Here is a 24,011-nt window from a genome sequence, read left to right on the forward strand (position 1 = left end):
ATGGGACGTTTTTCGGAGATGATGAGAGCCTCAATTTTGTCGGGAATAATTCCACGCTACCAGCAACCCATTCATAAAAAAAAAATACGTTCGTTAAGCTTTTCCTTGACAAGTCGTCAAATGATTTCATTCCCAATTTTTACGAGACGGTTGACGGGCGCGACCGAGCTGTAGACCGGTTTCTACGGCTCATTCATCTCCGTCATTTGACGGAGTTTCTCTTCTGCTGTCTGCAGATGAAATCTCTCAAAGCAGAGGACACCTACTACGTACGTATATTTGAAAATTCTCTTGAAACATTCCTAGAACTTTGTTCAGATGAATTTAACGACATATTCCAAAGAGTTTCCCATAAGCCTTTCCATTGTACCCGTTAAATAACAACTATTTCTGTTGCTTCCCACGAATTTAGCACAAATGACTTCAATGAACTATTAAAGGACGTCGCTGGGTATGTACGTACTTACGAAGAAGTCCATTCATTAAAAACAAAACCAACTTTAATTTGATTCTTACAATAAATTATAAGCCACACCCTCGGAAAAGCCCCAAAGGTGAAAACAAATGAAAGCTCTTCACCATCCACCAGCAGTCCCGTATACACACGTAGAAAAAGAGAGAAAACCTTGAAACGTCCATATAGACCTCCCCTTTCGCCCGTTTTTCTGCCCACCTTCTCTTCGCTTCCAGCGGCAGCAGCTTCCGCAGGAGTTGCAAGCTGAAAAAAAAAGCAAAGGCATAAAAGTGACCAGCTCTTCGGCAGTCGGGTTTACTTTTCGTTTTGGAGCCTTCCATGAACAACAGTCGGCAATGCCTTCCAACGAGAGCAGCGGCCGTCATCCGCTCAATGTAAAGTTCGTCCCCATTCCCGAAACACTCCCGGAGGATGGCCAATTCCGCCAGGATTTCCCTTCGTACACGGACGGACTGGTGGAAGCCTCGCCGGGCGGATACATCACCACCACTCAAGTGTTTGCCGAGAATGCCGAAAATATTTTCAATCTGAAACCGAGACCGGACGATGTCTTCGTTCTCACCTTCCCCAAATCAGGTAAACAAAAAAAAACGCCAAATTAATTTGAAATGATGAAATAATTAAATTTAAATCTAAACTAGGGACGACATGGACTCAAGATCTTGTTTGGCTGCTGATGAACAACTGCGACTTTGAAAGGTCCAAAATACCATTAGTGATTCGCTCACCTTTTCTAGAGTAAGTCCCCACTTTATTATGTAATCCTCATTATGATTGCAAAGTGGAGAGAGGAAACTGTGTCGATTCATATTCTCTCTCTCTTTCAATCGACAGGATGAATTATTACGTGCCGAAAGCCCTACAAGAGAAATACGAGCGCGACGCTATTATTAGGTTTGTTATTGATTTTTTAAAAAACGATCATATCTGATCCATGGTGGAGTCGATCGATATGTTAAAACTGACATGGTCCATTTGTGTGTGTGTGTTGCAGCAAAATGAGATTGCCAGCTTTCCTGGTCGACCTGATGTACCGATTCAACATCATGGACATTGTGCGACCGGCGGTGATGAAAATTATGAATCTGGTGGTGGGCGAGGCAGTGCGTGATTTGAATCAACTGGAGCGCATGAAATCACCCAGGGTTTTCAAAACTCACCTGCCACTTTACCTACTTCACCCCGAATTGCTAGAAACCAGCAAGGTATATAATTTAAAATTCTATTTTTAGATTGGAAAGATTTGATACAAGCCCATTAGAGACAGTAGTATCTAGGCAACACTTTCACATTCTTGGTAACTCTTGAAATCGATGAATAAAAATAATACCAGGTCGTCTACGTTGCTCGCAACCCAAAAGATGTCATCGTCTCCTACTTCCACTTTCACAAATTGATGAATCAACACAAATTCACCGGCGATCTCGAGTCGTTCGCCGACTACTTTATGAAAGACAGACGTAAAAATAATGTCACACCACTTTTCAAGTGTGCTGTCAAAGTTGATCTAAAACATTTGCTTTGTATACTTTTCACAGTTTACTCTTCTCCCTATTTTCCGCATTTGCTCGACGCCTGGACAAAGAGACATCATCCCAATTTACTGTTCATCTTTTACGAGGATCTCAAAAGAGTAACTTTCACTTGATTATGCAATTCTTTTGTTGGGTGTTTATACTTAACAATTTTTTCCCGCCCAGGATTTGAGAGGTGAAATCCAAAAGATTGGCCGTTTCCTGGGCAGATATCCCAACGAATACCAGCTCAACAAAATGGTCGAACATTTGCGCATCGACAAATTTGCCACCAACAAGTCCGTCAACTTTGAGCACTATAGGTGGCTGAATTTCATGAGCCCTGACGGTCGATTCATCCGCAATGGTGAGTTATTTTTTTTTTTCCATTGGAATTTGTTCGGGAAAACCTGAAATTTTCATTATCATTTTTTTAATAAACTCGTTTTGATTATATAACTTGTATGTTCGGTGATGATAGGTAAAACTGGCGACTGGAAGAACCACTTTTCACCGGAGCTCAACGCGCGGATAGAAGAATGGATGAAGGAGAATTTGAAAGACACTGATTTGAATTTCATCACAGAGCTGGAGCAGCAAGATTAAACAGCATCCATCTCTCACTATATATACAAAAGAAGATCAGCTATTATATGATATTTACATTTATACATAAATTACATTATTCTAAAACTATTTACATATTTTCTATGTAACGTGAATCATTATTATCGCGAATAAATATAGATCTCTTATTGACTCATGAATTATAATTTGTCGTTGTTTGCGTGAAGTGATGAGCTAGATTTGCATATTATGCATCGAGGCTTTCACTTCGTTTGCTTTTGAAACTGTCACGATCTACTTTTGCAGCGTTCACATTATTGCGTTTTTGATTTGATTTGAAAGTGTTTCTTTCATGGAACAAACATTTGCAAATGATTTGGCTCAGCTTAGAAGATGCAAAGTCATGCTGCCATATGGACTGACGTCAGTTTGTTTTGGGCCAGACATTGTGCAAACGTAGACTAAAAGGCATGCGGCTAGTAGAGCTACTCCAGATTCCTAGACGACTATCTTCAGTGGCCCTAGACGCGTATAATAATTGTGAAGGCGTGGCTGTTCCAGATTACTTTATTTTTCCATTCATCTGTCTATGGCCGAGAGATGGCGCTGTGGCACGACCTGAATGTGTGTCATTCTTTTAGCCTTTTGTGGAGTTCATCGATCTCGAGTTTCTACTAGAAGTTGAGAAAAATATTTAACGTCTGCACCTCTCACCATCGTTCAAAAGAAGCACGGAGGAGCAAATACTAAGCAAAGTTTCGTCCATTCATACCAAAAACAGGTTAGTAGTATACTTATTGTAGAAACGATACCTTGTGCATCTATGTTCGTCTAGGACAATAACCAAAAAAAGTATATGATCCTATATGCACTGGTGTTTATGACTGTTATTTACTGAAAGAGAAAATGAGCCTATAGCCATTGAAGCTACTTTTTTTTGTTGCGTGAATTCCCTGTTTAGCTTCGTGACAGTATTATCTAACTTTTGGCTTTCCTATAGTAAAATCACAGCCGATGATGACTTCCCGTGTAAATGCAAAAACAACCTAGAGTTCACTCTAGGCTATATATATGACGCCATAAAATGACTAGAATGGCATCACTTGCATTTGTGGTCTAAATACAATACTGAGAAAGGGAAACATGGATCGGCGGATAAACACGGAATTTAGGACAGAAGACGGGCGTGAAAATTTTCTTTTTTATGCCTCCGGCCTGACAACATCATATGATGGGAGAAAAACAAAAAACAAAAGGTAAGCACAAACTTTCCATTTCTTGTTTTAACTTGTAGATTCAGCCAAACAAACCCACACACGTAGTTGGTCACTTATGCAGTACAATGACAAGCTCACCACATATATAACATGATGCATTAAAGAAGCAAATATGTTCATTATTATATCGCCATTCCCTTTCACGACTTTTTACGGTGAAGGAAAGACTAGACTAATACTTAAAAGGAAGCAGGCAATCAACGTTATTCTTCCATTATAGTTTTAGATCCACATGCGTTTTTTAAAAGTTACCCTATTGAAAAAAATGTAGATTTTTATCGACTTTTTTCCTGATAATTTCCTTGCCAATAATTTTGAAACGGCTCATTGAACTGACACATTCACGACCATAAATTCTAGCGTGTTTTTTTTCACAGCTCTTCGTGACTCGGAGGTGCTATTTTATTGTTTATAGAGCCGAGATCATCGAGCTGGGTTTTTCCAATAATGAAACAATAGTCAATGATGTTACGTGTAAGCTGTAAGCTACAATAAAATGTTTGCGGGCTGGTTCTAAAGAGATAGACGTAGTAGATTCATTGAATCAGAACTATTGACGTTTGTCTACTGAAAATTTGTGTTTTGCAGGAACATTTGGTTTTTCAAAAGTTTTTTTGGGGTGTAATATTTGGAGTTAGAGTGTTATTTGCACGAGCACTGGATCATGCGTTTGGTCTTTGAAACTGTAGTTATTCGTTTCGTCAACATTTTCTGCGTTTGCGCATTTATTGCATTGATTTCCCTTCCGAAGAGAGATTCATTTCCAAGGAAATGGCTAGCCAAACGACTACCGGTATATATTTTCAAGCTATTTTTGGCGTTCTAAAACTAGCTGTTTATGGTGAGGAATAAGGAAAGTGTCAAGAGAGGTTGACGAATGTGTGAAAAGGAGAAAAAATGCTCCGCAGTGTAATCATATGAAATTTCGAAATTTTACGATTGAAAATTCGACCATCAATTCTAACCTTTATATAATATAGGACCTATACCTATATTATAGGTCTAGTTTTTCCACATGCTGCCCATTATCTTCAGATGTCGTTGCATCCTACTTTCACTATTGCAGATTAATGCACTTTCAGAAATTCGTCTCGACGTTCTGGATACTTTTGCCAAATGCGTTATGGTCATCCAAGGTTCTTTAGATTTGATTTTCACTCTCCTTGGTCTACTTGAGATAGTTTACCGTATTTTCTCGACTCCGCAGTTTGACAGTGGACATTTTTCCCATTACGTAGCATTTGTGTAGCAACACAGTAGCCCACATATAAGCTAGGTATTAAGAAATGCTTAATCAAGTTTAAATCAAAGCGCTGTGTGTTCAGATGTGTATGCAACATGTAAACCCCTATGCATTGTACAGGTATAGAGAAATCTCTAATGGAAAGTTGGACACTTTTATGTCGAGCCTAGAGCTGATGATGGTGTCCTCGAACTGAGGTTGTAGATACTGCGTTTCTATAAGGCTTTCATCACACACCGTATCATTAATTTCAAACACAGGAAACATAGAAACAAGAAATTAAGCAAGTCCTGACTGATGCCAGCGCCGCGCTAATCATCTTGCGGTATGATCAATACATGCGAACAAGCAAGACGACTCTAATTATATGGCTTGGTTGCCATTGGGTGTAGAGTAATTGGCTGTAGTATCTTACGGAACGTCAAGTGTTTCGAATCAACACTATACCCTCGATTTATCCTACCGCAGGTTCGACAATAAAGAATGTAGAGAGGTTTTTCTTTTCAAGAACGATTTGTACCGAAAACTGCTGGATATTTTTATATTCAGCATTTTCTTTTTTCTTTATATGTTTCATCCTTGTTCACTGTGTTAAATCGAACTTGTTAAGAAATGACTAAATTACCAGTTTCTTCTCGATTACCTAAACATTTTCAGTAATGGGATTTCCTGCTGCGCATATTTTCTGTAAATTCTATCGGAAAAATAGTTCTTGAACATCAGGAATTAGGACACTGACATTTTCATCCCTTTTTTCACTATCGATTTTCACATCTTTCTCTTTATATAAACACTGGGCTGTCTATGGCCCCATGTTTACTGTATTTTTCCTAATATTTTATTCCAGAAGGAAAGAAAAATACGAAATGCGGAAGACATTAGGAATTTCTGTCTGCTCGTCTCCATCACAGACTATTGAGTTTCACATCAAGAAAACTGTGACGAGAAAGCGACATGGTCGAACTAATAGCAAAATAATTTTACAAGCGTTTCTATTGTACTTTTAGTGTGACACGTCAATGACGTGAACAATTTCAAAGTAAAGCTTCAAATTATAACCCTAAAGTTTTGATTATCAATCATTATGAGCAATAAGAAAAATTTGTTGGTAAAAGTCAAAATTTTACTTTGATTTATAAAGGTTTAAAATAATTTTGACAGGTTATTTTATTAATCTAAACTCTAAACGTCTAAAGGAATTCTTTTTGGGTTTAATGAGCGTTTTTGTTTGTGCTGGGTTGGGTCTCGTTGGTTTCTATGATTTACCGTTAGATGGTGTTTGTTTATGATCGGTCTAGCAGACGATCTTTTCGTTTTTTTTACGGCAGTTGACGTTATTGTCAATTTGTGATACAGATGCATTCAATCATTTCTTATATTGAATCATTTGTTCTGGCATTGTAACTAAGCCTGTTCCATATTCAGCAAGGTGAATTGTTAAAATTCCTGTGTGGTGCTAGTATAAAAATGTCCGTCTCACTTGATATCCGCCTCAAGAAACCGAGCAAGATATACAGAGAAGGAGTATGTACGAACATTAGAAACAGGACATAAATTGTTCCGTGTCATTAATTTGTTTATACAAAACAATAGGAATCTGTCAGTGGCGTCGTAGTTATTTCTTGCTCAACGGAAACGCGTCACGAGGGTGTAAATCTAACTGTTGAAGGAATTGTCAACCTTGAACTGAGCTCTAAATGTATTGGCCAGTATGAGTCTTTCTACAATTCTGTTAAGGTGTGTGGTTAACTTGTTTTTTTTTTGTTTTTTTTTGTTTTTTGTATGTTGCCTGAATGAGAAAAACTTAATTTCTGTGTTTTATTTTTTTAGCCAATGCAGCTCTTGCTGAATTCTTTCCCAATTTGCAAAGGTTCTGGTAAATTTCCCCATGGAACGACTGAGATTCCTTTTGTATTCAATCTTCAGGGAGGTCAGACAAGAGTATTGCATGAGACATATCATGGCGTCTTCATTAATATCCAATACTTTATGAAAGTGGACATGAAGCGTGGATTGTTGGCCAAGGATCTTGATAAATCATGTGAATTTATTGTTGAATCTTTGGTGAGTGTTTAGTTTGTTAGATATATTGTAATTCCATTAGTTTATGTTCTTTCATTTTTATTTATCAGGCCAGAAGTGCTGAAAAAGCCATACTAAAACCTATTGACTTTGTGATAGTTCCAGAATCTGTGCAAAAGTTAAAAAGGAAATATAATGTTCCAAATTTCAAAATAACTGGGAAACTAGACTCATTAGTTTGCAGTATTTCTAACCCTTTCACAGGAGAGGTATGATCATTGTTTTTGAAATCTGACATCTCTTTAACATATGCTTTTTTTTTCTAGATAACCATTGAATCCTGCGATGAGAAAATTAAATCCATAGAAATTCAGCTAGTCAGAGTAGAGACGTGTGGCTGTGCAGATGGTTATTCAAAAGATGGTAATTTTTCCAAAGATATGAGTTTAGGTTAATTGATTGACTTAATTATGGTATTTGTTAATAGCCACCGAGATACAAAACATTCAAATTGGTAAGGTATTGAATTATGAATCTTTTATGGTCGTTAAATGTTCTGTTCTCTATTCAATATTAGGTGACGGCGATGTCGTACGGAAAGTGCCGATACCTATTTACATGGTTTTCCCTCGTCTCTTTACTTGCCCCACATTGAGCACTGCTAACTTTAAACTCGGTAATCCTTTATTGCTTCATTTTCGAAAAATTTCTGGAATGTCCTGAAAGTTTTTGTCCATAGAATTCGAAGTCAACATTTCGGTTGTGTTTGAAGACAACCATCTCGTTTCCGAAAACTTCCCAATATACATCACTCGGTTTTGAACAAAGTATGTAATCATATACCAAGTTGGAAGAAAAAGCGCAGAAAAGCTGTCGTGCCTCATCATTCCTTTCTTTTATGCGTCGTTCGCGTTGATGCCCCATAAGTATATATTTTTTTATCATTCTCTCCAAAAGAAGTTAATATGAATATTAAAAATAGAAAAGAAAGACATTGACGGATATTTAAGATCGTTTTACTCAACCTGTCTCGGTGTAAGCAGTAATACTCGTAATTCAAACTAATTTCATTTGTTTTTACCAAAAGCGAATCTCATGTCACGTTGGTGTAGTCATTTTAGTTTGTTCGTCTCATCGTTTCATTGAGCTCGTCAAATGTAACGTGATTAATGAGAGGGAACTCTATGCGTTTCTTCAAGTTCTTGAGCTCGGTTTAGGTAATTATTTATTTGGGGTAATATCGTGGGTCTGGGTAATGACAAGTATGCGAAAGAAACATTTTCGTCAAACAGTAGAACAACGGCTGTGGCCTTTACCACTATATTTCTAGACAACAGAGCGTGGGGCTATATTTCAAGACAACGATTCAGGCCTATAAGAGAATAATGATTTAATATAATTATAATGGCCTGCCGACCTCAAGAACGGTAATGGACTTATGGTAGGAAATCTGCAGTGGGTAATCGTACGCCTTTTAACACTTCAGAGGTGAACTACTGAACAAAAGTCGAGAACCGCAGAAAAGCGCTATGCTATCCCTATCCCAAAAAAGATTTTTTTACACTTGGTTAAAGAAATTTATTTAATGGAAGTTTCCTTTGAAAAATGTGAAAAATCTTCAACTATTAGATATTACTGAAGCGATGGAACGATGAAACCCGACATTCCGTGAATTTGCCATATACTTGGTTTTTAAGTCATTATGCACACTATTTTTATTGCCAACGACATTTCTATTTTTTATTTGCTGTCAGCTGTGACAGCAGACAGCACACAGCTAATACAAATTTCTCAAGTGAAAGTTGGTAGACTGCAATCTTCGTTTTTTTGGATTGCTGCATGTGTTTACCAACGAGGACTCTTTGGTAATAATAAAAAAGTTATAGCAGTCATTTCGTTATAAATTATTTTTGCTATTTATACGGGGATTCTGTGCATCTATGGGAGAAATTAGACTTCCTGCCAGCCCAGCATGTGGTCGAAAGGCTTTCTTAATTCTTACCGCTTAAGATTGGATGAGATTGGACGTTTTTATCTTCCAGGCTTGTCTAGTCTTTTGCTTTTTTTTTTGTATTTGGCTGTCCATTACCATTTTCATGTATCTCTGTGTTATCTCAATTAAGCTTTGGATTACTATTTATTAAAAAATAAAATTTGAAAAATTTGTTATTAATATTTAATATGACGTGGTGGCCGAGTGGTTAAGGCGACAGACTGCTAATCTGTTGTGCTCTGCACGCATGAGTTCGAGTCTCATCCACGTCGAATAAAATCTAGTTCCGAACAACTTTTTACAGTTTTGTAGAAATCATTTATGAAATCGATTCTTTTCGTAATTTTTGTTCGTTTACTTGCCTGTGGTTGGTTGTTTTAGAGGATCGGTTATAACCACTTAACAACAACAATCAACATTCATTGACTATTAAGGGGACTCAATTGCTTCTTTAATGCTTGAAAAATTAACTAGTTTCTTTACCTCAATGCATATACATTCTCTTCTATGTGTCGGTCGGTCTATGTGTATTAAAAAGTTATAATAAATGATCAGTCCCAATATCCCAATATTATCGATGAGTCGACGTGGACATACTGAACAACGAAGAGGAGAATCGGGAATGCTTGAACAACGGTCATAGAAATATTACATAGGAATTTTCCATTGTCTTTGATCAGAGATTTTTCGTTTGCTACCCACTTTTAATAAGTGAATTTTTCTTTTTGAATCCAGCCGCCATTAATTATGCAAATTTCCTGGTGGAGGAATTACGAACTGCTCATTCCAATCTCATTTCATCCGTCGTCTGCTCTAATTTATTCACGCGTCAGACGCGTCACGCGGGTTTGTGTTTGAGAAATATTCTTCAGTCGTTCAGTGTCAGCCTCAGCCTTATAGCCATACGCTTCACAACCCCACACACACCCAATTAAACTGTGTGACAGTATATTTTGCCTGAAATAGCATGAATTCTAATCTCCAGTCTACATAGGAATTCAATCTAAAGTTCTGTTTCATACCGAGCGAATTCTGTTTCAGAAATTCTGGATCTCCTTGGTCCCAGACTTCATTTCCAGTCCGATCTGACTTCAACCCTAATAGAAATTCTTCATATTCAGCCATAATTTCTGGTCAAGGTACTGCAAATTAATTCGTTTTCCACATATAAAAGCTGTTGTATTATTATATTTTTTACACTAGGGGTTCCATCATGTTCTAGGCTTCTAGCAGTCAGGCAACATTTACTAATGGTTGCTCAGTAAGCAGTCTAGGAGAATCGGACAGCTCTTCCACAATGTTGTTGGATAGATCTACAGTTTGTGAATCACCTGAAAGTGAAAAAGGTGCTCTAGGAGCTCCTAGGGAGTCTATAATGACACTGAAAAAACGGACAAAGACAAAATAAAAACACTCAAGGTATTTAGTATTCGGTTCTTCTTAAAATCTTTGTGTAAAAATGTTTTTAACATTTTTCTCTTGTCAAGAAATGCCAGCCTTGTAATTTATAACACACCAGTTATACGTTACGCCAAGTTACAACCGAACGAAGTAAAGGAAGTCGCTTATGCTGTGAGCTGTTACGGTGCTGTGCTAGTAAATTGTCATTGGTGCGACAAGAAGCTTGCGCCGTCCTTTATTTGCTAATGCGTAGCAACTTCGAGTGCAGTGGGCAAAAAGCCTTAACAAGAGTTCACCTGCAGGTGATCATTTCTGTATCCCAGTTGCTTGGAGAAATTGGTGATTTGAATAGCAGTCGCTTTGGAGAGAGTCTCAATGTCATAAACGGATTCGCAAGCAGCGATAAAGCCATGCAATCTACTGGTAGGTTTCAAACTTGTATCGTTATCTTGAAGTAATGTAGTCATATAATAATTTATTCGTTGCAGTTTTCCACGGGGAAGTTCGTGACTTTGACAAAGAGGACACAGACGTTACTTAGAGCAACTTTACAGATGCGCCAACAAGCCCAAGACCCCGAACTGCTTATTGATCTGCAGCATAGTCACTCTTGCTAATTCATATTCTGCCACGCCTGAACTAAGAAAAACTTGGTTGGAAACAATTGCTCATCATCATACTCGCTTGGGGAATTGGTCCGAAGTAACCCAGTGCCGAATTCATGTAACAGCTCTCATAACCGAGTACCTGTACCGGAGAGGTCTCCGACAACAGGGGTGCAAAACCTTTAGTTCCTTGTCACCTAATATTGTTCAAGATGAGAGCAACCTTCGTTTAGTCACAGGTTTAAATCTAAGGCGCATATTAATTCAAATATTACAATTATTTTATGATGAATTAACTCTTTTTTTCAGGAATCCATGATACTCAGTATGACGAAGCCATGCTACTCAAACAGTTGGAAGAATGTAGCCGTGCGGTAGAAAAAGCTGAACGCTACGAAATGCAACTCGAAATTTACCGATTATTGTACCAACTTATGAAAAACAGAGAGACTACGTTGCATTAGCTGAGTGTTTTGGTGTCCTTTCCCAGGCGTGTTCTCGAGCCAATGAAGTAAATCGAACTTGGAAACGGTTGCTTGCTGGTATTTAGGCCTACTACCGAGTTGCACTGTATGGAAAAGTATTTCATTGGCTCCGTCAGTAGGTGGCTAAAATCAAGTTGTCCCCCAGCCGCCAGATGACTCGAGTGTCTTTGAGAAGTCATTGTTAGTTGAATCATGAGGTTCTGAGAGAAAGAGTCGCCATTTTTAGACCTTTTATTTTAGTGAGGTTTTGACTTTTGAATTTTGATGTTGGCTTAATTAGCTGGATGGCTGGATTGCCACTTGTGAGGCATTTCTTAGAATGTGATGGGTTTTAGTTGGTTCGGGTTAGCGGTTCGTGAGCTTGCTATTATTCTTATTGATTCTTGTATTGATGCGATTAAATTGCATTGCATGTGCAGTGAAAGTGGCCTGAAAGCATGCTGAAAGTGTTTAATTTCATTTTTATTTGTAGACGAATTTTGATGCTGAAAGTGAAAGACTTGGAAACCATGCTGTCGACCACGTCGAGAAGCTGAGTAACATTCTGCTTTTACGATGGTAAAATTAACATTTAAACTGATTGAAATATATGTGGATCATAACATTTGTAATGTTTGATTGCAGGCACCTCTTAATAAAAGGAACTTAAGCCATCCAACCTAGGACTTCCATCAAATCGTGCAGGCTGCATGGAAGTTGCATTTACCTTTGCTGTGAACATCATGAACACATATACACTATTTGAAGGTGACAATCTTATCCAGTTATAGATTTTACAATTAAAATGTGACTATCCTTTGCATTCATTGGTTAGTTTTAACATTTTGGGATTTCGTCAAGTCAACAGCTATTTCCTCAGGGTTGTGTTCTGTTATGGATTATTTAAGAGGAGTTTGTTGTAGCAAGAAAGGCAGATTCTGAAAGAAGTTTTGTTTATTTGTTCCACTGTAGAGTATCCTTTAAAGTTTAAATGAATTTGTATTTAAATCTTAAATGAGTCATCTAGTTTCATGTAAATTTATTAATTTAAGTTTCCACAATAGGTATAAGACAATGTTGCCATATAGTATTTGGGTTGAATATTTGAGGTGATATTTAGCATATTTTTTTTAAATTTCATATAGCATTTCCAATGAAGCTGAAGATTAATTTTACTTTGGTTATAGGTTCATGTTTACGTAGCAGTGGTGTTGCTGTCCAATGTGGCGTGTTGTTGCAGCCTATGGTGGTGAACGATATCTGCATCAAGTTGCTGTTCTTGTGCATCCAAGGTGCTGGTTTAGTGCTACAGAAGTGACATCCAATATTGTGTTCAATTGCTATTTGTGTCTTTGCAGTTTACCTTTATATATTGAGAAGAAACAACAAAAATAGTAATACGGGGAGGTTTATGTCAAACAAATAATAAACATGTCCAGGATGGGGGAATGAGGAGGGAGTTGGGGTGGGGTATTTTGTTATGATTTACTAAAAGAAGTAAGGTATATTTATAATGAATATGCAGTACTTGGTGATAAAATCTGTTGTAAACCTATACCTTCCTGTCAACCTATACCTTCCCCACTTATACATCCATTCCTCAAACCCCATAAGCACCAACATCAAATCTCACATCCATTCCCAAAACCCCAAAATCTCCGACATCAAATTCACACAAACATTATAAATAAATTCTGTAAACTATATTTATTTTGGAACACATGCAAAATAAACAATTCATTAAACAGAGCGTCCGGTTCAAGACAATTTTTTTTTGTGCGAGGCTTTTTAGAAAACAATCCGTCACCCAATTTGACAAAAAGTGATAGTTGGTTTTCACGGAAATTGCGTCAGACGGTTGAAAAATTTCTAGTTAAAAAATCTCATGTAAAAATTAGCATCTAGTCTACTGGTGCAAATTCCGATTCATTAACCTTGATTAATTTAGGTGTTGTGTTAAAAGCTATTGTGGGTAGCTAAAAAATTGAACTAATCCACTTTTTCTGAATATTTGGGTTTTACATCAATTTGTTGTTTTTGGATTTTCTTGTGTCCTCTCTTCAAAATATTCTGAAAAAGCGAATTAGTTCAATTTTTTAGCTACCCACAATAACTTTTAACACATCATCTAAATTAATCAAGCTTAAAGAATCGCAATTTGCACCAGTAGACTAGATGCTAATTTCTACACGAGATTGTTGAACTAGAAATTTTTCAACCGTCTGACGCAATTTCCGTGAAAACAAACTATCACTTTTTGTCAAATTGGGTGTCGGATTGCTTTCTAAAACTCGCACATGCAGTGTCGGCGTAGATCCAGGGAGATTACCTGGAAATGGAAGAGGAGAGAAGAGTGCGAGGCAAGTTTTCTGGGGAGCGATGAGTCATACTAGGCTTCCGGGTTAGACTCATGACCCTCAGATCATGCGCCTTCCAAGTCCCCGTTCGACCAGAGCCCTCCCCTCCTCCTGGTTTCACAGCGGGTGAGTGACCACCGGCGGGCGTTGGTTAGTGGTTAGATAGGGAAACGGGGCCACAGAAAAGAAGGGAGCCCAGATATGCACTTGTAATTTCTAACTAACTTTCTAACTAACAATACAATTTATCAGTCTTGAATGACAGCATGCTCTCGTCGGTGTACAGCAATTGATGAAGTTAACGATAAGTAGCAAAGGATTACCCCCCTTTACCCTGTAAGCAGAAAGAACATTTATTTTGGATGACAATAATTTTCAATAAATCTTAGCGACAGAAAACAATACCTCAAATCAAGAGGGCCCGTTTAAGGAAGTATAACGGGAGATTCAAGGGTAGTCTCAGTCATTGAGTTAGCAAACAAGGGACCTTGTTGACTTTCTTGAAAGGACATTACTTCTCATAAAGTCTGTCATGCAATTTTAGGAACCTGTAGGTTAGAAAAAAAAAACTTCAATAAGTAAAAGAATAATCAAACAGATTCAAGTATACACTCGAAATCGTCGTACATAAGATAGACGTAAGTGCAAATCAATACTTTAATCACTCACAAAACTTTAGCAGCGCAATTTAATTAGCTTAAACATTGACTGACACGTTAAGAAATGTACACAGAATAAAGCTCACTTGCTAGATCAATGCAAAGTTTCCGGAAATGGACCGAAAGTAAGCGATAGCTACCTAATTACTGAGCTGTCTTCAAATAAACCAAGATATTCGTGAGCTCCGTAAGATTTGGGCTCGCGATTCCATGTGATTCAAACGAAACCCCAAAATTGATCGAAATCGAGAATTTCCTTACCTATTGGCCCATTTTCCAATATTTAATACTGAACCATGAAACGACCCTCAATTCGACGAGGATCACGAATATCTGGTTGTTTTGTGCGTCACATGAATACCTGCTGCACTATTAGCTGATTTAGTAACCGGAAGTAGATAAAGACGCAAATTATCAAAAATCTAACAATCTTTGTTGTTAGATAACTTACGGTCAAATATCACCCAAATGATCTTACAGTAAAACTCCGATAAATGTCTTTAGAAATGTGCAAAATAAATGTAACTGAAGATGGTGCTTCTGAGCTTAAAAACGATCTGAGGCCATACATTTGTCATCTTGTCAAAAAGAAGAAATATCAAAAACAAAAACGTCTTGCCTCTAGCTCTTCGACTCAACTGAATTAAAATAACAAACATTAGCAAAAAACAGTTCGATACTCACATCATCGTCGTCCTCAAGAAACCACCATCACAGATCACAAACAGCCACACAATCTAAAGATTGAAACCCCGTTCTGTGTTGAGAGATGAGAACGAGTAAGAGAGGTGTGAGTTGACAAGCCGTCGGTTGGATAGTTTAGTAGTGTAGTGTAGCTTCGTAATCCGCTGGCTTCGACAGCGGCCTCTACTGCGAGTCCTTTACGCATTTAAAATTGTGGATGCCGTCCGAATATGCGTTTTGTCTGACTGTCTTATCTTTAAAAACACTAGAAGAGTAAGGACTGTAATCACTATATTCAAATTCTCCATCCCATCCACCTTTAAAGAAACAAATTATGTCATAAAAATCAAATATTTTTCTATCATTATATAAGGCATACCATGGAATATTTGGCTGATTCAGTAAAATTTGCATACATTTTTTTGTCAGCTAGATCTTGAAAACTTGCTTTGCTAGACCGTTTTTTGGATCTCTTTGTTTTGTGATTGTTGTCGGTTGATCCATTTCATAGGTTGGATGAAATGGGACACCTTTAGGCGCATGGGGATTGGTTTATGTGATTGCGAACACTCAGAGGTAAAAAAGGGGTTTGATTTACACTTCATCAAAAGCCAAAAGAGCATGGCATGAGTATTTCTTGTTCTCACCACAAACTGTATCAGGTAGACCTCCCTAGGGGGGAATTCAATTAGATCCTTGGTGGGCCTGATATTACCATCTGTCATACAAGAGTGGGAAGAGAAGTCATTAAGTACTGTCCTACATTTCATAGTTAAAGAAAATCTAACAATAACAAGAGAAGATATTACCAGCATATGGGTGTAGTTTTACAAACTCTGGAGTCAGTGAAATTAAATTTAGCCTAATAGACTGAACAGGAACCATGAAGTACAGACTTAGTAAGTTACCCACTTTGGGACTTACTACTTTACACAGTAACCATAAGTAACCGACTCTATACAGAGAAGAAATTAAATAGAATTTCAATTAGCATTTCAAATCAATGAAATATGAAAGACAGTACATAAACATAACATGATAGGGAGCGGCCATTGTTGTTATCTTGTTCGGCGGCACCTAGTGAGAAATTTCGGGATCGGGACCTTCATTGCTTCTATGTCAGCTAAGGTTGAAAAAATGTAGCACCTCAAATATGAAATATCAGTCAAGACGCACCAAGGCATCGCAGTTGCACTAAGGAGAAACCATAAATGTGTTAGAAATGTTATGGTTAATAACAATGCATTGTCGCAAACTTATTTCACTCTTAACATCGATTGAAAAAACGGCTGTGACAGCACGGCCACGGGCGATCTACTAACAGTCACGGCCCCAATTGTCCCCATCTTAGAGAGAAATAATAATCGGAGAAGAAAGAATTTGAATAGAAGAACAGTCAGACACATCTCTGCAAAATGCCGCGTCTGACAACATTCGATGGAAATGCTCTGAGATTTTAAGAATAACAGATGGCAGATTAAAAAGGGTACGAGATTTAAAAAAAAACACGTCGTGACTCACTTGCAAGATAAAACTGCGTGCAAATAAAAATCTTTTTCCGTCTTCCAAAATGATAACTTTTAGACGCCATATGGTATTTTCCTTCTAATTTCACGTCACACTCACCGACCCGCACACTAGGGTACCGTTCAATGGTCTGTTGAAGAACGAAGTATTTTACTCTTGCTTTTTTGTCACGAAAAAAAAAAAGGAAATTGTGAAACACTTTGAGAAAAGTAATCGACGGGAACAGGAAACAATGATTAGGAAACAATAGCTGACCTTCACTGCTCTGACTCGATCGGAAATTCTTACGGAAGGTGCCAAAAAGGTAATAAGTTCCACTCGAAAGAGAAACCAACCTCCAGTCCCATTAGGTTCATTCATTCGTGAAAACTTTTTTCCTAAAAAGAAAAATCATCTTCTTCTAATCTCACTAACATTGATGCCGAGTTTGAGACGAAAAACAAATAGAAAATTATTTTGCAACTCACAAGAAAAAATATATTTCGGGTATTTAGAATTAGAAAATTGTAAACGAAATATATACTTACCTTTAAAGTTAATGAGAATTACTGAATTAATGACTCGTGGCGGGGAAGGAAGAAGGCTCGAGCGTTATGAAGGGCTAGGGGCTACGCAGTGTACGCACTCTTTGGTGCGTTAGGTCCGTTTGCCGCTGGCACTTTACGAACAGTAAACTACTTCGTCTCAAAGCCGAGCAATTTTAGTTCGTTTACTCCTAGCCAAAGGTCTGGTTGTAAGAGCTGTTGTTCTGAAAGAGTAAAAATCGAGAGGATGTCTGATTATGTGTAAAGCCAGTAAGTCGTAACTAGAACCTTAAAAAGCTCGTTGAAAAACAATTAATTTGAATCGACGGATTCCCCCCCCCCCTGATCTCTGTGTGCTACATGGAACGATAATTTCATCGACAAAAAAAAGGCAATTAACTAGCGTAACAGGGTTTTCCACAAGCAATGCCCTTGGCAATTGTCAGTTTGATTCTGATACGAGCACTAATTTCCGTGGACCTTATCGGCAAACACCAACACGTTAGTAGCTGTCGAACTGTACGTAAAAGCTCACGTGCCAATTACTGTTTCTACCTGTTAACTATGTTGACATTCGGTGCAGAATCGGCGATGTTTCACCCGCCCCGTCGAAGAGTTTTACTTTTTATCATCATCGGGTTTGGCTGCTGCATCATCTTGTTCATGAACCAATTACTTTACACGTAAGTCTAACATTTAAAAGAAACTGATGACCATCACCACTTTAGATTTAATAATATTACTGCACTACTTATTAGACAACAATTCCAGTCAATTGCAAACATCAAAGAGTACACCAATGGAATAATTATCGGTAAATTTCATATCGAGTTTTCATTTATCTATTTAAAAAATCCTTGGTCTATCGCAGACGACGAAAATAACGATCTCTACTCAAAAGTGCGCGTGTTGTGCTGGGTTATGACGTCACCCGACAATCACAAAACAAAAGCGTTGGCAGTCAAAGAAACGTGGGGTAAACGCTGTAACATTTTGCTGTTTATGAGTTCCGCAGAAGGTGAGTGGGTTACCAACAAAAATTCAAAGCCAAATCTTATTTCTTAATTTTGAAGTAAAGATTCAATGTTACCAACTGTGAATCTGCCCGTGCGTGAGGGCCGAAACGGACTATGGGGTAAAACACGGGAGGCATTTCGTTACGCATGGAACAATTACAGAGATCAAGCAGACTGGTTTCTGAAGGCTGACGATGACACGTAAAATTATCCTGATAATCTAATCAATAAAGAATTTCAGAAATTATGTTCTTTTTGCAGTTATGTTATTGTTGAGAATTTGCGATATTTCCTATCAGCCTTTAACACATCGACACCGTTGTGGTTCGGCCACAAGTATAAAGTAATTGTTAAATCAGGATATTTCAGCGGTGGGGCTGGTAAGTTGTTTCAATAAAATCGCCCATCAAATAAATGAAAAATCTTTTTTTTTTCAGGTTATGCGTTAAGTAAAGAAGCGACCAGGAGATTCGTCGAAGAAGGGTAAACCACCTTTTGAGCTTATTGATTTCATGCTAATTGATTTCATTTTCGGCCGTCTTTTAGTTATTTTAACGCACTCAAATGTCGACACGATCACGAAGGGGCGGAAGATGCAGAAATGGGTTGGTATTTTACATCGACATAACCGCTACGATTTATTACAATTTCGTTCGTTGGATTGAAAAGGAAAATGCATGGAAAATCTGAACGTCTCGACAATGGACACGCGGGACTCTAAAGGAAGAGGGCGATTCTTTCCTTTTGTTCCAGAGCAACACTACTTTCCTGGTAAAATTACACCAAGTTATTGGTATTGGAATAATATTTATTATCCACCCACAAAGGTAATACTATTCATAACAATTGCTGAACGAGAATTACCTTGTAAATCTGTTTTGGTTTTTTTACAGGGTAAAGATTGTTGTTCTGACAGTGCTATATCCTTCCACTACGTCAATCCTCAATTGATGCACATATTCGACTATTTGATTTATCAACTTCGCCCTTATGGAATGCCAGCCGATCAACGACCCGCAACTCCCGAACCACCCCCAGACTTAAATCTGACTGCTTTACCGTGGTTCGCCCCTCCAGATGAAATCATTACTATTCCTAGCACAAGCACAACTGAAAAAAATAGTGTACTTCCACCAACTATGTTAAACACAACTCTATCCGCACAACAGAACGCAACTATAAACCAAACACAATTGAACTTGACTGATGCCATTTTTTCCAATTCGACAAATCCAGAAAATATTGTTGATCTTACTCCTAAAAGTGCTACTACTATCCAAACTGCACTGAATTCGACGGAAGCTAATTCTTTCAATTTGACAAGTCCTGAAAATATTGTTGAACTTACTTCAAAAACAAAAAGGGCGGGAGTAGTAAACAAATTACGGAGTGCAATTTTCGGATAATACAACTTTTTTCTACATTCCGATTCTTTTTCAAGCACATGAAAACTTTTTATGAACTGACGGTGTGCCTCACAGTGGGCGAAAAAATTTCGGAGAATGATTCAATAATAATAATAAAAAAAACTTTTATCTTGATTGCATTTAAGATAACCAGCATAAATTTATCATAAATAAAGTAAGTAATCGAGGTATTAATTACGTAACACCTTCAGAAATTGCTGCAGACGAAATTGACTGCACCCTTATCGTATTTTTTGAAATTTGACAGAGGTTGTTGGGGGGGGGGGGGACAATAGGAAAGAAGAGAAACAACCAGAATCGACAGAAGGGTTTGCTAATATTTGGCAGTTAACTATAGCGCAACAAGGATTTCAGGTTTCTTTTAGTAATGCCCTAGGCAGTTTTCAGTTTGATTCTGAAACGAGTTTTATTTTTCTATTGTTGACCCTTTCGACAAAAACCAACAGGCTAGTGTTGGTATCTGTTGAATTGTTCTACCTGATCACCATGTCGATATCGAGTGCAGGATCGACGATGTTTCACCTGCCACGTCGAAGTTTATTATTTTTTGTAATTGTTGGTTTTAGTTGCTGTGTCATCTTCTTCATGAACCAGTTACTTTATGTGTAAGTTCAACTTTTGATAACTGATAATTACCACCACGTTAACATTAAACTAAGACGTAACTAAACATATTTGAAGAAATTAATCGTGTACGTATCATCCCCTAGACAACAATCCCAGTCGATTGAAAATTTCAAAGAATACGCCAACGGAATAGCTATCGGTAAATTTCAAATCGAGTTTTCATTCCATACATTTTTTAAAAATTAGTCTATCGCAGAAGACGAAAATAACGATCTCTACTCAAAAGTGCGCGTGTTGTGCTGGGTTATGACGTCACCCGACAATCACAAAACAAAAGCGTTAGCAGTCAAAGAAACGTGGGGTAAACGCTGCAACATTTTGCTGTTCATGAGTTCCGCAGTCGGTGTGTGTTAGCAACAAAAAATGTCCTCAATGCCAAGTCTTATCACTTTATTTGAATGCAGATTCGACGTTACCAACTGTGAATCTGCACGTCCCTGAAGGCCGAAATCACCTCTGGGGCAAAACAAGGGAGGCATTTCGCCATGTATGGAACAATTACAAAGATCAAGCAGACTGGTTTCTGAAAGCTGACGATGACACGTAAAATTATTCCGACAATCGATTGACCGGCCACAGACAAAAACTTATTTTTTTACAGGTACCTTATTGTTGAGAATTTGCGATATTTCCTATCAGCCTTTAACACATCGAAACCGTTGTGGTTCGGACACAAGTTTAAAGTAATTGTTAAATCAGGATATTTCAGCGGTGGGGCTGGTAAGTTGTTTCAATAAAATCGTCCATCAAATAAATGAAAAATCTTTTTTTGCAGGTTACGCGTTAAGTAAAGAAGCGACCAGGAGATTCGTCGAAGAAGGGTAAACCACTTTTTATGCCCCAAGATTTCATGCAAATTGATCTGATTTTCAATTGTTTTTTTGTTTTTTTAGTTATTTTAACGCACTCACTTGTCGACACGATCACGAAGGGGCGGAAGATGCAGAAATGGGTTAGCAATTTAACATCGACTTAACTGCTACGATTAATTACATTTTCGTTCGTTGGATTGCGAAGGGAAATGTATGGAAAATCTGAACGTCTCGACAATGGACACGCGGGACTCTAAAGGAAGGGGTCGATTCTTTCCCTTTGTTCCAGAGCAACACTACTTTCCTGGTAAAATTACACCAAGTTATTGGTACTGGAATAATATTTACTATCCACCCACAAAGGTAATACTATTCATAACAGTTGTTGAACGAGTATTACCTTTTAAATCTGGTTTTGGCGGTTTGAACAGGGAAAAGATTGTTGTTCTGATAGCGCCATATCCTTTCACTATATCACTCCTGAACTGATGCACATATTCGACTATTTGATTTATCAACTCCGCCCTTATGGAATGCCAGCCGATCAACGACCTTCAACTCCCGAACCACCTCCAGACTTAAATCTGACTGCTTCGCCGTGGTTCGCCCCTTCAGATGAAGTTACTGAACAACAGATTGTCAGTATCAACACAATCCCACTGAACTTCGTGCATTTAACTATTTTTGATTTGTTAAATATGGAGAATATTGCTGATCCTTTCTCCCAAAACAAAATGATTGAGGGGGTAGTAAAATAATTACGTGGCGCAATATTCGGATAATACAAAACGTTTTCTGACCTGATCTTTTTTTTCATGCACGGTTAAATTTTATGACCTGATAATCTCTGTCATTTTGTCATTCTCTTCCGTTGTTTCGAATAACTTGCGACCAAAACGAAACCTATATTGGGGAAATTTTAATCTCATTTATAGGCGAAACATATAAAATAGGGAACAATGGAAAGAATTTTACGTTAATCGTTATTGGAGATGAATTTAATCGATCCTTTTTTAAATTTATAGATGTTTTTGATTTAATTTATTAATAACCCTCAGAGAAGGTGGGCCGATCCCGGAGGTACTGCAATACCGGGTCAACCCGTGGCGGGAGCAGTGCAAGCACTGTATTCCCGCCTGATTCCAAAAATCAGTTTAATATTCTGGGGACCATTTGGTCCCGTATCAGATATTAAGCTGATAAGAACAGATACTACACTTTGATCTTAGCCAAAAGGCCGAGAAGCGATACCTAACCAATGATTTACTCGAGAATATAAGCGTTGGCCGGGTCAAATCAACGTTAGTGTACCGGGGGTCCCAAAAATCGTTCAAACACTGAAAAATGGTCACAACATCCATTTCTTGCCCATTTTCAACGTTCGAACAATTTCAACACAAGTTGCTCACGATTTATTATGAACTACTATCTATTGTTAAAAATTTGTGAAGGACAATACTTAAAAAAAGTTGCGTTCTGTTGTTGGAGCCAAATTTGTCGAACGGCGAAGGGACGCTTTCAGAAGCCCCAGGCTAGTTAACGCCCTCTAGCGGCGAAATTTATAAACGAATACTCAATAGTGCGCCAAAATTCAAATTTGTAAAGAAAACACGCGGGAAAAAATCAACCAACTCTACTCACGAACCTTTAGTAAACTTCTATGAGTTATCTTAACTTAACACCATTAGCCATGTTACGTTTTACAAAAACAACTAGTTGAGACATGATGGATATCATCCAGACCTTACTTAATTTAACCACCCTATTTTAATATTTGTGCCAAACCACCTTATTTTCTCTTACCTTTTGTCAATGATCTCGAATTCCTGATAGCAGTTTGTGGTTGATGTCCAATGCCAATGAGTAAAAAAGCAGCCTGCGAGAACTTCTATAATAAGGCAATGAGTAAAAGTGGAATGAGATTATTAACTGTTAGATTGCACACATCATATTCTGTGACATACCTTCCAAATACAAAAGTGTGATCCTGAGATTATATGCCATCTATTCCGTAATGGTTAAAAATTTGAGGAACAATCTGACGTACTGAAACATTCAGCACAAAAGTGAAACATTCAGCACAAAAGTGAAACAATCAACTCTGTAAGTTGCACTCAACAGAACAATTAGTTATTCAGGGAGAAAGCTTGTTGGCTGAATTTGATTGAGACACTGCACACATGTTCATTGATTAGTATGAATCTCTTTCACTTGATCAGCAGCAACATGCTAACAAACGGCTGAAACACTTCAACTGTTTGGGAAACATGGAACATAAACTGAATGCACAGAAGAGCTTGATGGATAAATATGATTTATGAGATAGATTCCCTTGTTCATAAGTTGTAGCAGTTGTAGTTGAACCCTTCACTAATCAGAAGTAAAATAACGATCACTTTGACTCTGAACGATGAGTCGATTTCATGTTCTAGATTTATCTCTTGCCAGATATCCCAGACAAGAGAAAGCATTTCAATAGTTGAAAAGAAATTAAGGCAGTTCAATATTCACTTCAATAATCAATGCAAATTAATCGAAACAGCCATGACACCAGGTTGAACACAACCACTTCGAGCGCCAAACAAGTGAACAATGAGGCTGGCAGAAAATCCAGAAATGTGATCTACCCTCTACCGGCAACCGGCAACGTGCATCGTTGCACAACCAATTAAAATTATAAATTAATAAAAGAACATAAATAAACAACCGCCTTCAGCCATTAAATTGTTAAGAAAAATTTCATTAATTTTTATTGTAAAAACAATTAAAACTAAACACCTCGTGCCTTGCTTCACAACAAAATTTTTCAATCTTTAC

At 37.7% G+C, this 24,011-nt stretch overlaps 3 protein-coding genes, 5 long non-coding RNA genes and 2 other non-coding genes across 21 annotated transcripts; 7 read left to right on the plus strand and 3 right to left on the minus strand.

Moving 5' to 3' along the window:
* The first annotated feature begins 759 nt into the window (after positions 1 to 759).
* Positions 760 to 2,748, plus strand: LOC124349801 (sulfotransferase 1B1-like). Its single transcript, XM_046800651.1, has 8 exons — positions 760 to 1,051; positions 1,117 to 1,213; positions 1,310 to 1,369; positions 1,470 to 1,680; positions 1,809 to 1,935; positions 2,014 to 2,108; positions 2,176 to 2,356; positions 2,471 to 2,748. The coding sequence occupies exons 1-8, from the start codon at positions 811 to 813 to the stop codon at positions 2,593 to 2,595; spliced, it is 1,137 nt and encodes a 378-aa protein (XP_046656607.1). The 5' UTR covers positions 760 to 810; the 3' UTR covers positions 2,596 to 2,748.
* Positions 2,749 to 3,180: 432 nt separating this feature from the next.
* Positions 3,181 to 4,431, plus strand: LOC124350419. Its single transcript, XR_006920926.1, has 3 exons — positions 3,181 to 3,337; positions 3,557 to 3,812; positions 4,211 to 4,431. It is a non-coding gene; the product is annotated as an uncharacterized LOC124350419 (long non-coding RNA).
* A 1,928-nt stretch (positions 4,432 to 6,359) lies between these two features.
* Positions 6,360 to 8,102, plus strand: LOC124349901 (vacuolar protein sorting-associated protein 26C-like). Its single transcript, XM_046800833.1, has 8 exons — positions 6,360 to 6,600; positions 6,670 to 6,813; positions 6,907 to 7,140; positions 7,209 to 7,367; positions 7,425 to 7,521; positions 7,586 to 7,612; positions 7,676 to 7,774; positions 7,838 to 8,102. Exons 1-8 carry the CDS (start codon positions 6,544 to 6,546, stop codon positions 7,918 to 7,920), a joined length of 900 nt encoding a protein of 299 aa, XP_046656789.1. The 5' UTR covers positions 6,360 to 6,543; the 3' UTR covers positions 7,921 to 8,102.
* Positions 8,103 to 9,281: 1,179 nt separating this feature from the next.
* Positions 9,282 to 9,363, plus strand: Trnas-gcu. Its single transcript has one exon. It is a non-coding gene; the product is annotated as a tRNA-Ser (tRNA).
* A 309-nt stretch (positions 9,364 to 9,672) lies between these two features.
* Positions 9,673 to 10,653, plus strand: LOC124350456. Its single transcript, XR_006920982.1, has 3 exons — positions 9,673 to 10,230; positions 10,295 to 10,510; positions 10,579 to 10,653. It is a non-coding gene; the product is annotated as an uncharacterized LOC124350456 (long non-coding RNA).
* On the minus strand, positions 10,250 to 10,594 carry LOC124350472. Its single transcript, XR_006920998.1, has 2 exons — positions 10,506 to 10,594; positions 10,250 to 10,422 (listed from the first exon to the last, which is right to left on the minus strand). It is a non-coding gene; the product is annotated as an uncharacterized LOC124350472 (long non-coding RNA).
* Positions 10,654 to 10,994: 341 nt separating the features above from the next.
* LOC124350259 lies at positions 10,995 to 13,169 on the plus strand. 4 transcript variants are annotated; one of them, XR_006920602.1, is made up of 5 exons: positions 10,995 to 11,336; positions 11,407 to 11,933; positions 12,055 to 12,140; positions 12,207 to 12,329; positions 12,749 to 13,169. It is a non-coding gene; the product is annotated as an uncharacterized LOC124350259 (long non-coding RNA). The 4 variants fall into 4 exon arrangements; XR_006920603.1 differs by having other exon boundaries at positions 11,407 to 11,920; positions 12,002 to 12,140; XR_006920604.1 differs by having other exon boundaries at positions 11,407 to 11,608.
* Positions 13,170 to 14,048: 879 nt separating this feature from the next.
* Positions 14,049 to 23,768, minus strand: LOC124350336. 4 transcript variants are annotated; one of them, XR_006920792.1, is made up of 8 exons: positions 23,159 to 23,768; positions 22,998 to 23,082; positions 16,783 to 17,536; positions 16,071 to 16,709; positions 15,641 to 15,979; positions 15,262 to 15,578; positions 14,324 to 14,466; positions 14,049 to 14,252 (listed from the first exon to the last, which is right to left on the minus strand). It is a non-coding gene; the product is annotated as an uncharacterized LOC124350336 (long non-coding RNA). The 4 variants fall into 4 exon arrangements; XR_006920793.1 differs by having other exon boundaries at positions 16,071 to 16,216; positions 16,286 to 17,536; XR_006920794.1 differs by having other exon boundaries at positions 15,641 to 15,791; positions 15,909 to 15,979; positions 16,071 to 17,536.
* On the plus strand, positions 17,497 to 21,998 carry LOC124349707 (glycoprotein-N-acetylgalactosamine 3-beta-galactosyltransferase 1-like). 6 transcript variants are annotated; one of them, XR_006920311.1, is made up of 13 exons: positions 17,501 to 17,582; positions 17,704 to 17,831; positions 17,896 to 17,995; positions 18,071 to 18,126; positions 18,184 to 18,330; positions 18,391 to 18,529; positions 18,590 to 18,708; positions 18,766 to 18,811; positions 18,875 to 18,933; positions 18,998 to 19,155; positions 19,222 to 20,360; positions 20,466 to 20,521; positions 20,579 to 20,645. XR_006920311.1 is itself a non-coding variant. In XM_046800504.1 (11 exons), exons 3-11 carry the CDS (start codon positions 17,904 to 17,906, stop codon positions 21,950 to 21,952), a joined length of 1,143 nt encoding a protein of 380 aa, XP_046656460.1. In that variant the 5' UTR covers positions 17,497 to 17,582; positions 17,704 to 17,831; positions 17,896 to 17,903; the 3' UTR covers positions 21,953 to 21,998. The 6 variants fall into 6 exon arrangements, 3 of the variants coding, with proteins under 3 accessions (XP_046656460.1, XP_046656461.1, XP_046656459.1); XR_006920313.1 differs by having other exon boundaries at positions 18,184 to 18,288; XR_006920312.1 differs by having other exon boundaries at positions 17,704 to 17,813.
* Positions 22,253 to 22,443, minus strand: LOC124351178. The gene has a single exon (XR_006921426.1). It is a non-coding gene; the product is annotated as a U2 spliceosomal RNA (small nuclear RNA).
* Positions 23,769 to 24,011: the final 243 nt, after the last annotated feature.

Source organism: Daphnia pulicaria, chromosome 7, assembly GCF_021234035.1.
Source record: "Daphnia pulicaria isolate SC F1-1A chromosome 7, SC_F0-13Bv2, whole genome shotgun sequence".
Classification (NCBI taxonomy): Eukaryota; Metazoa; Arthropoda; class Branchiopoda; order Diplostraca; family Daphniidae; genus Daphnia; species Daphnia pulicaria.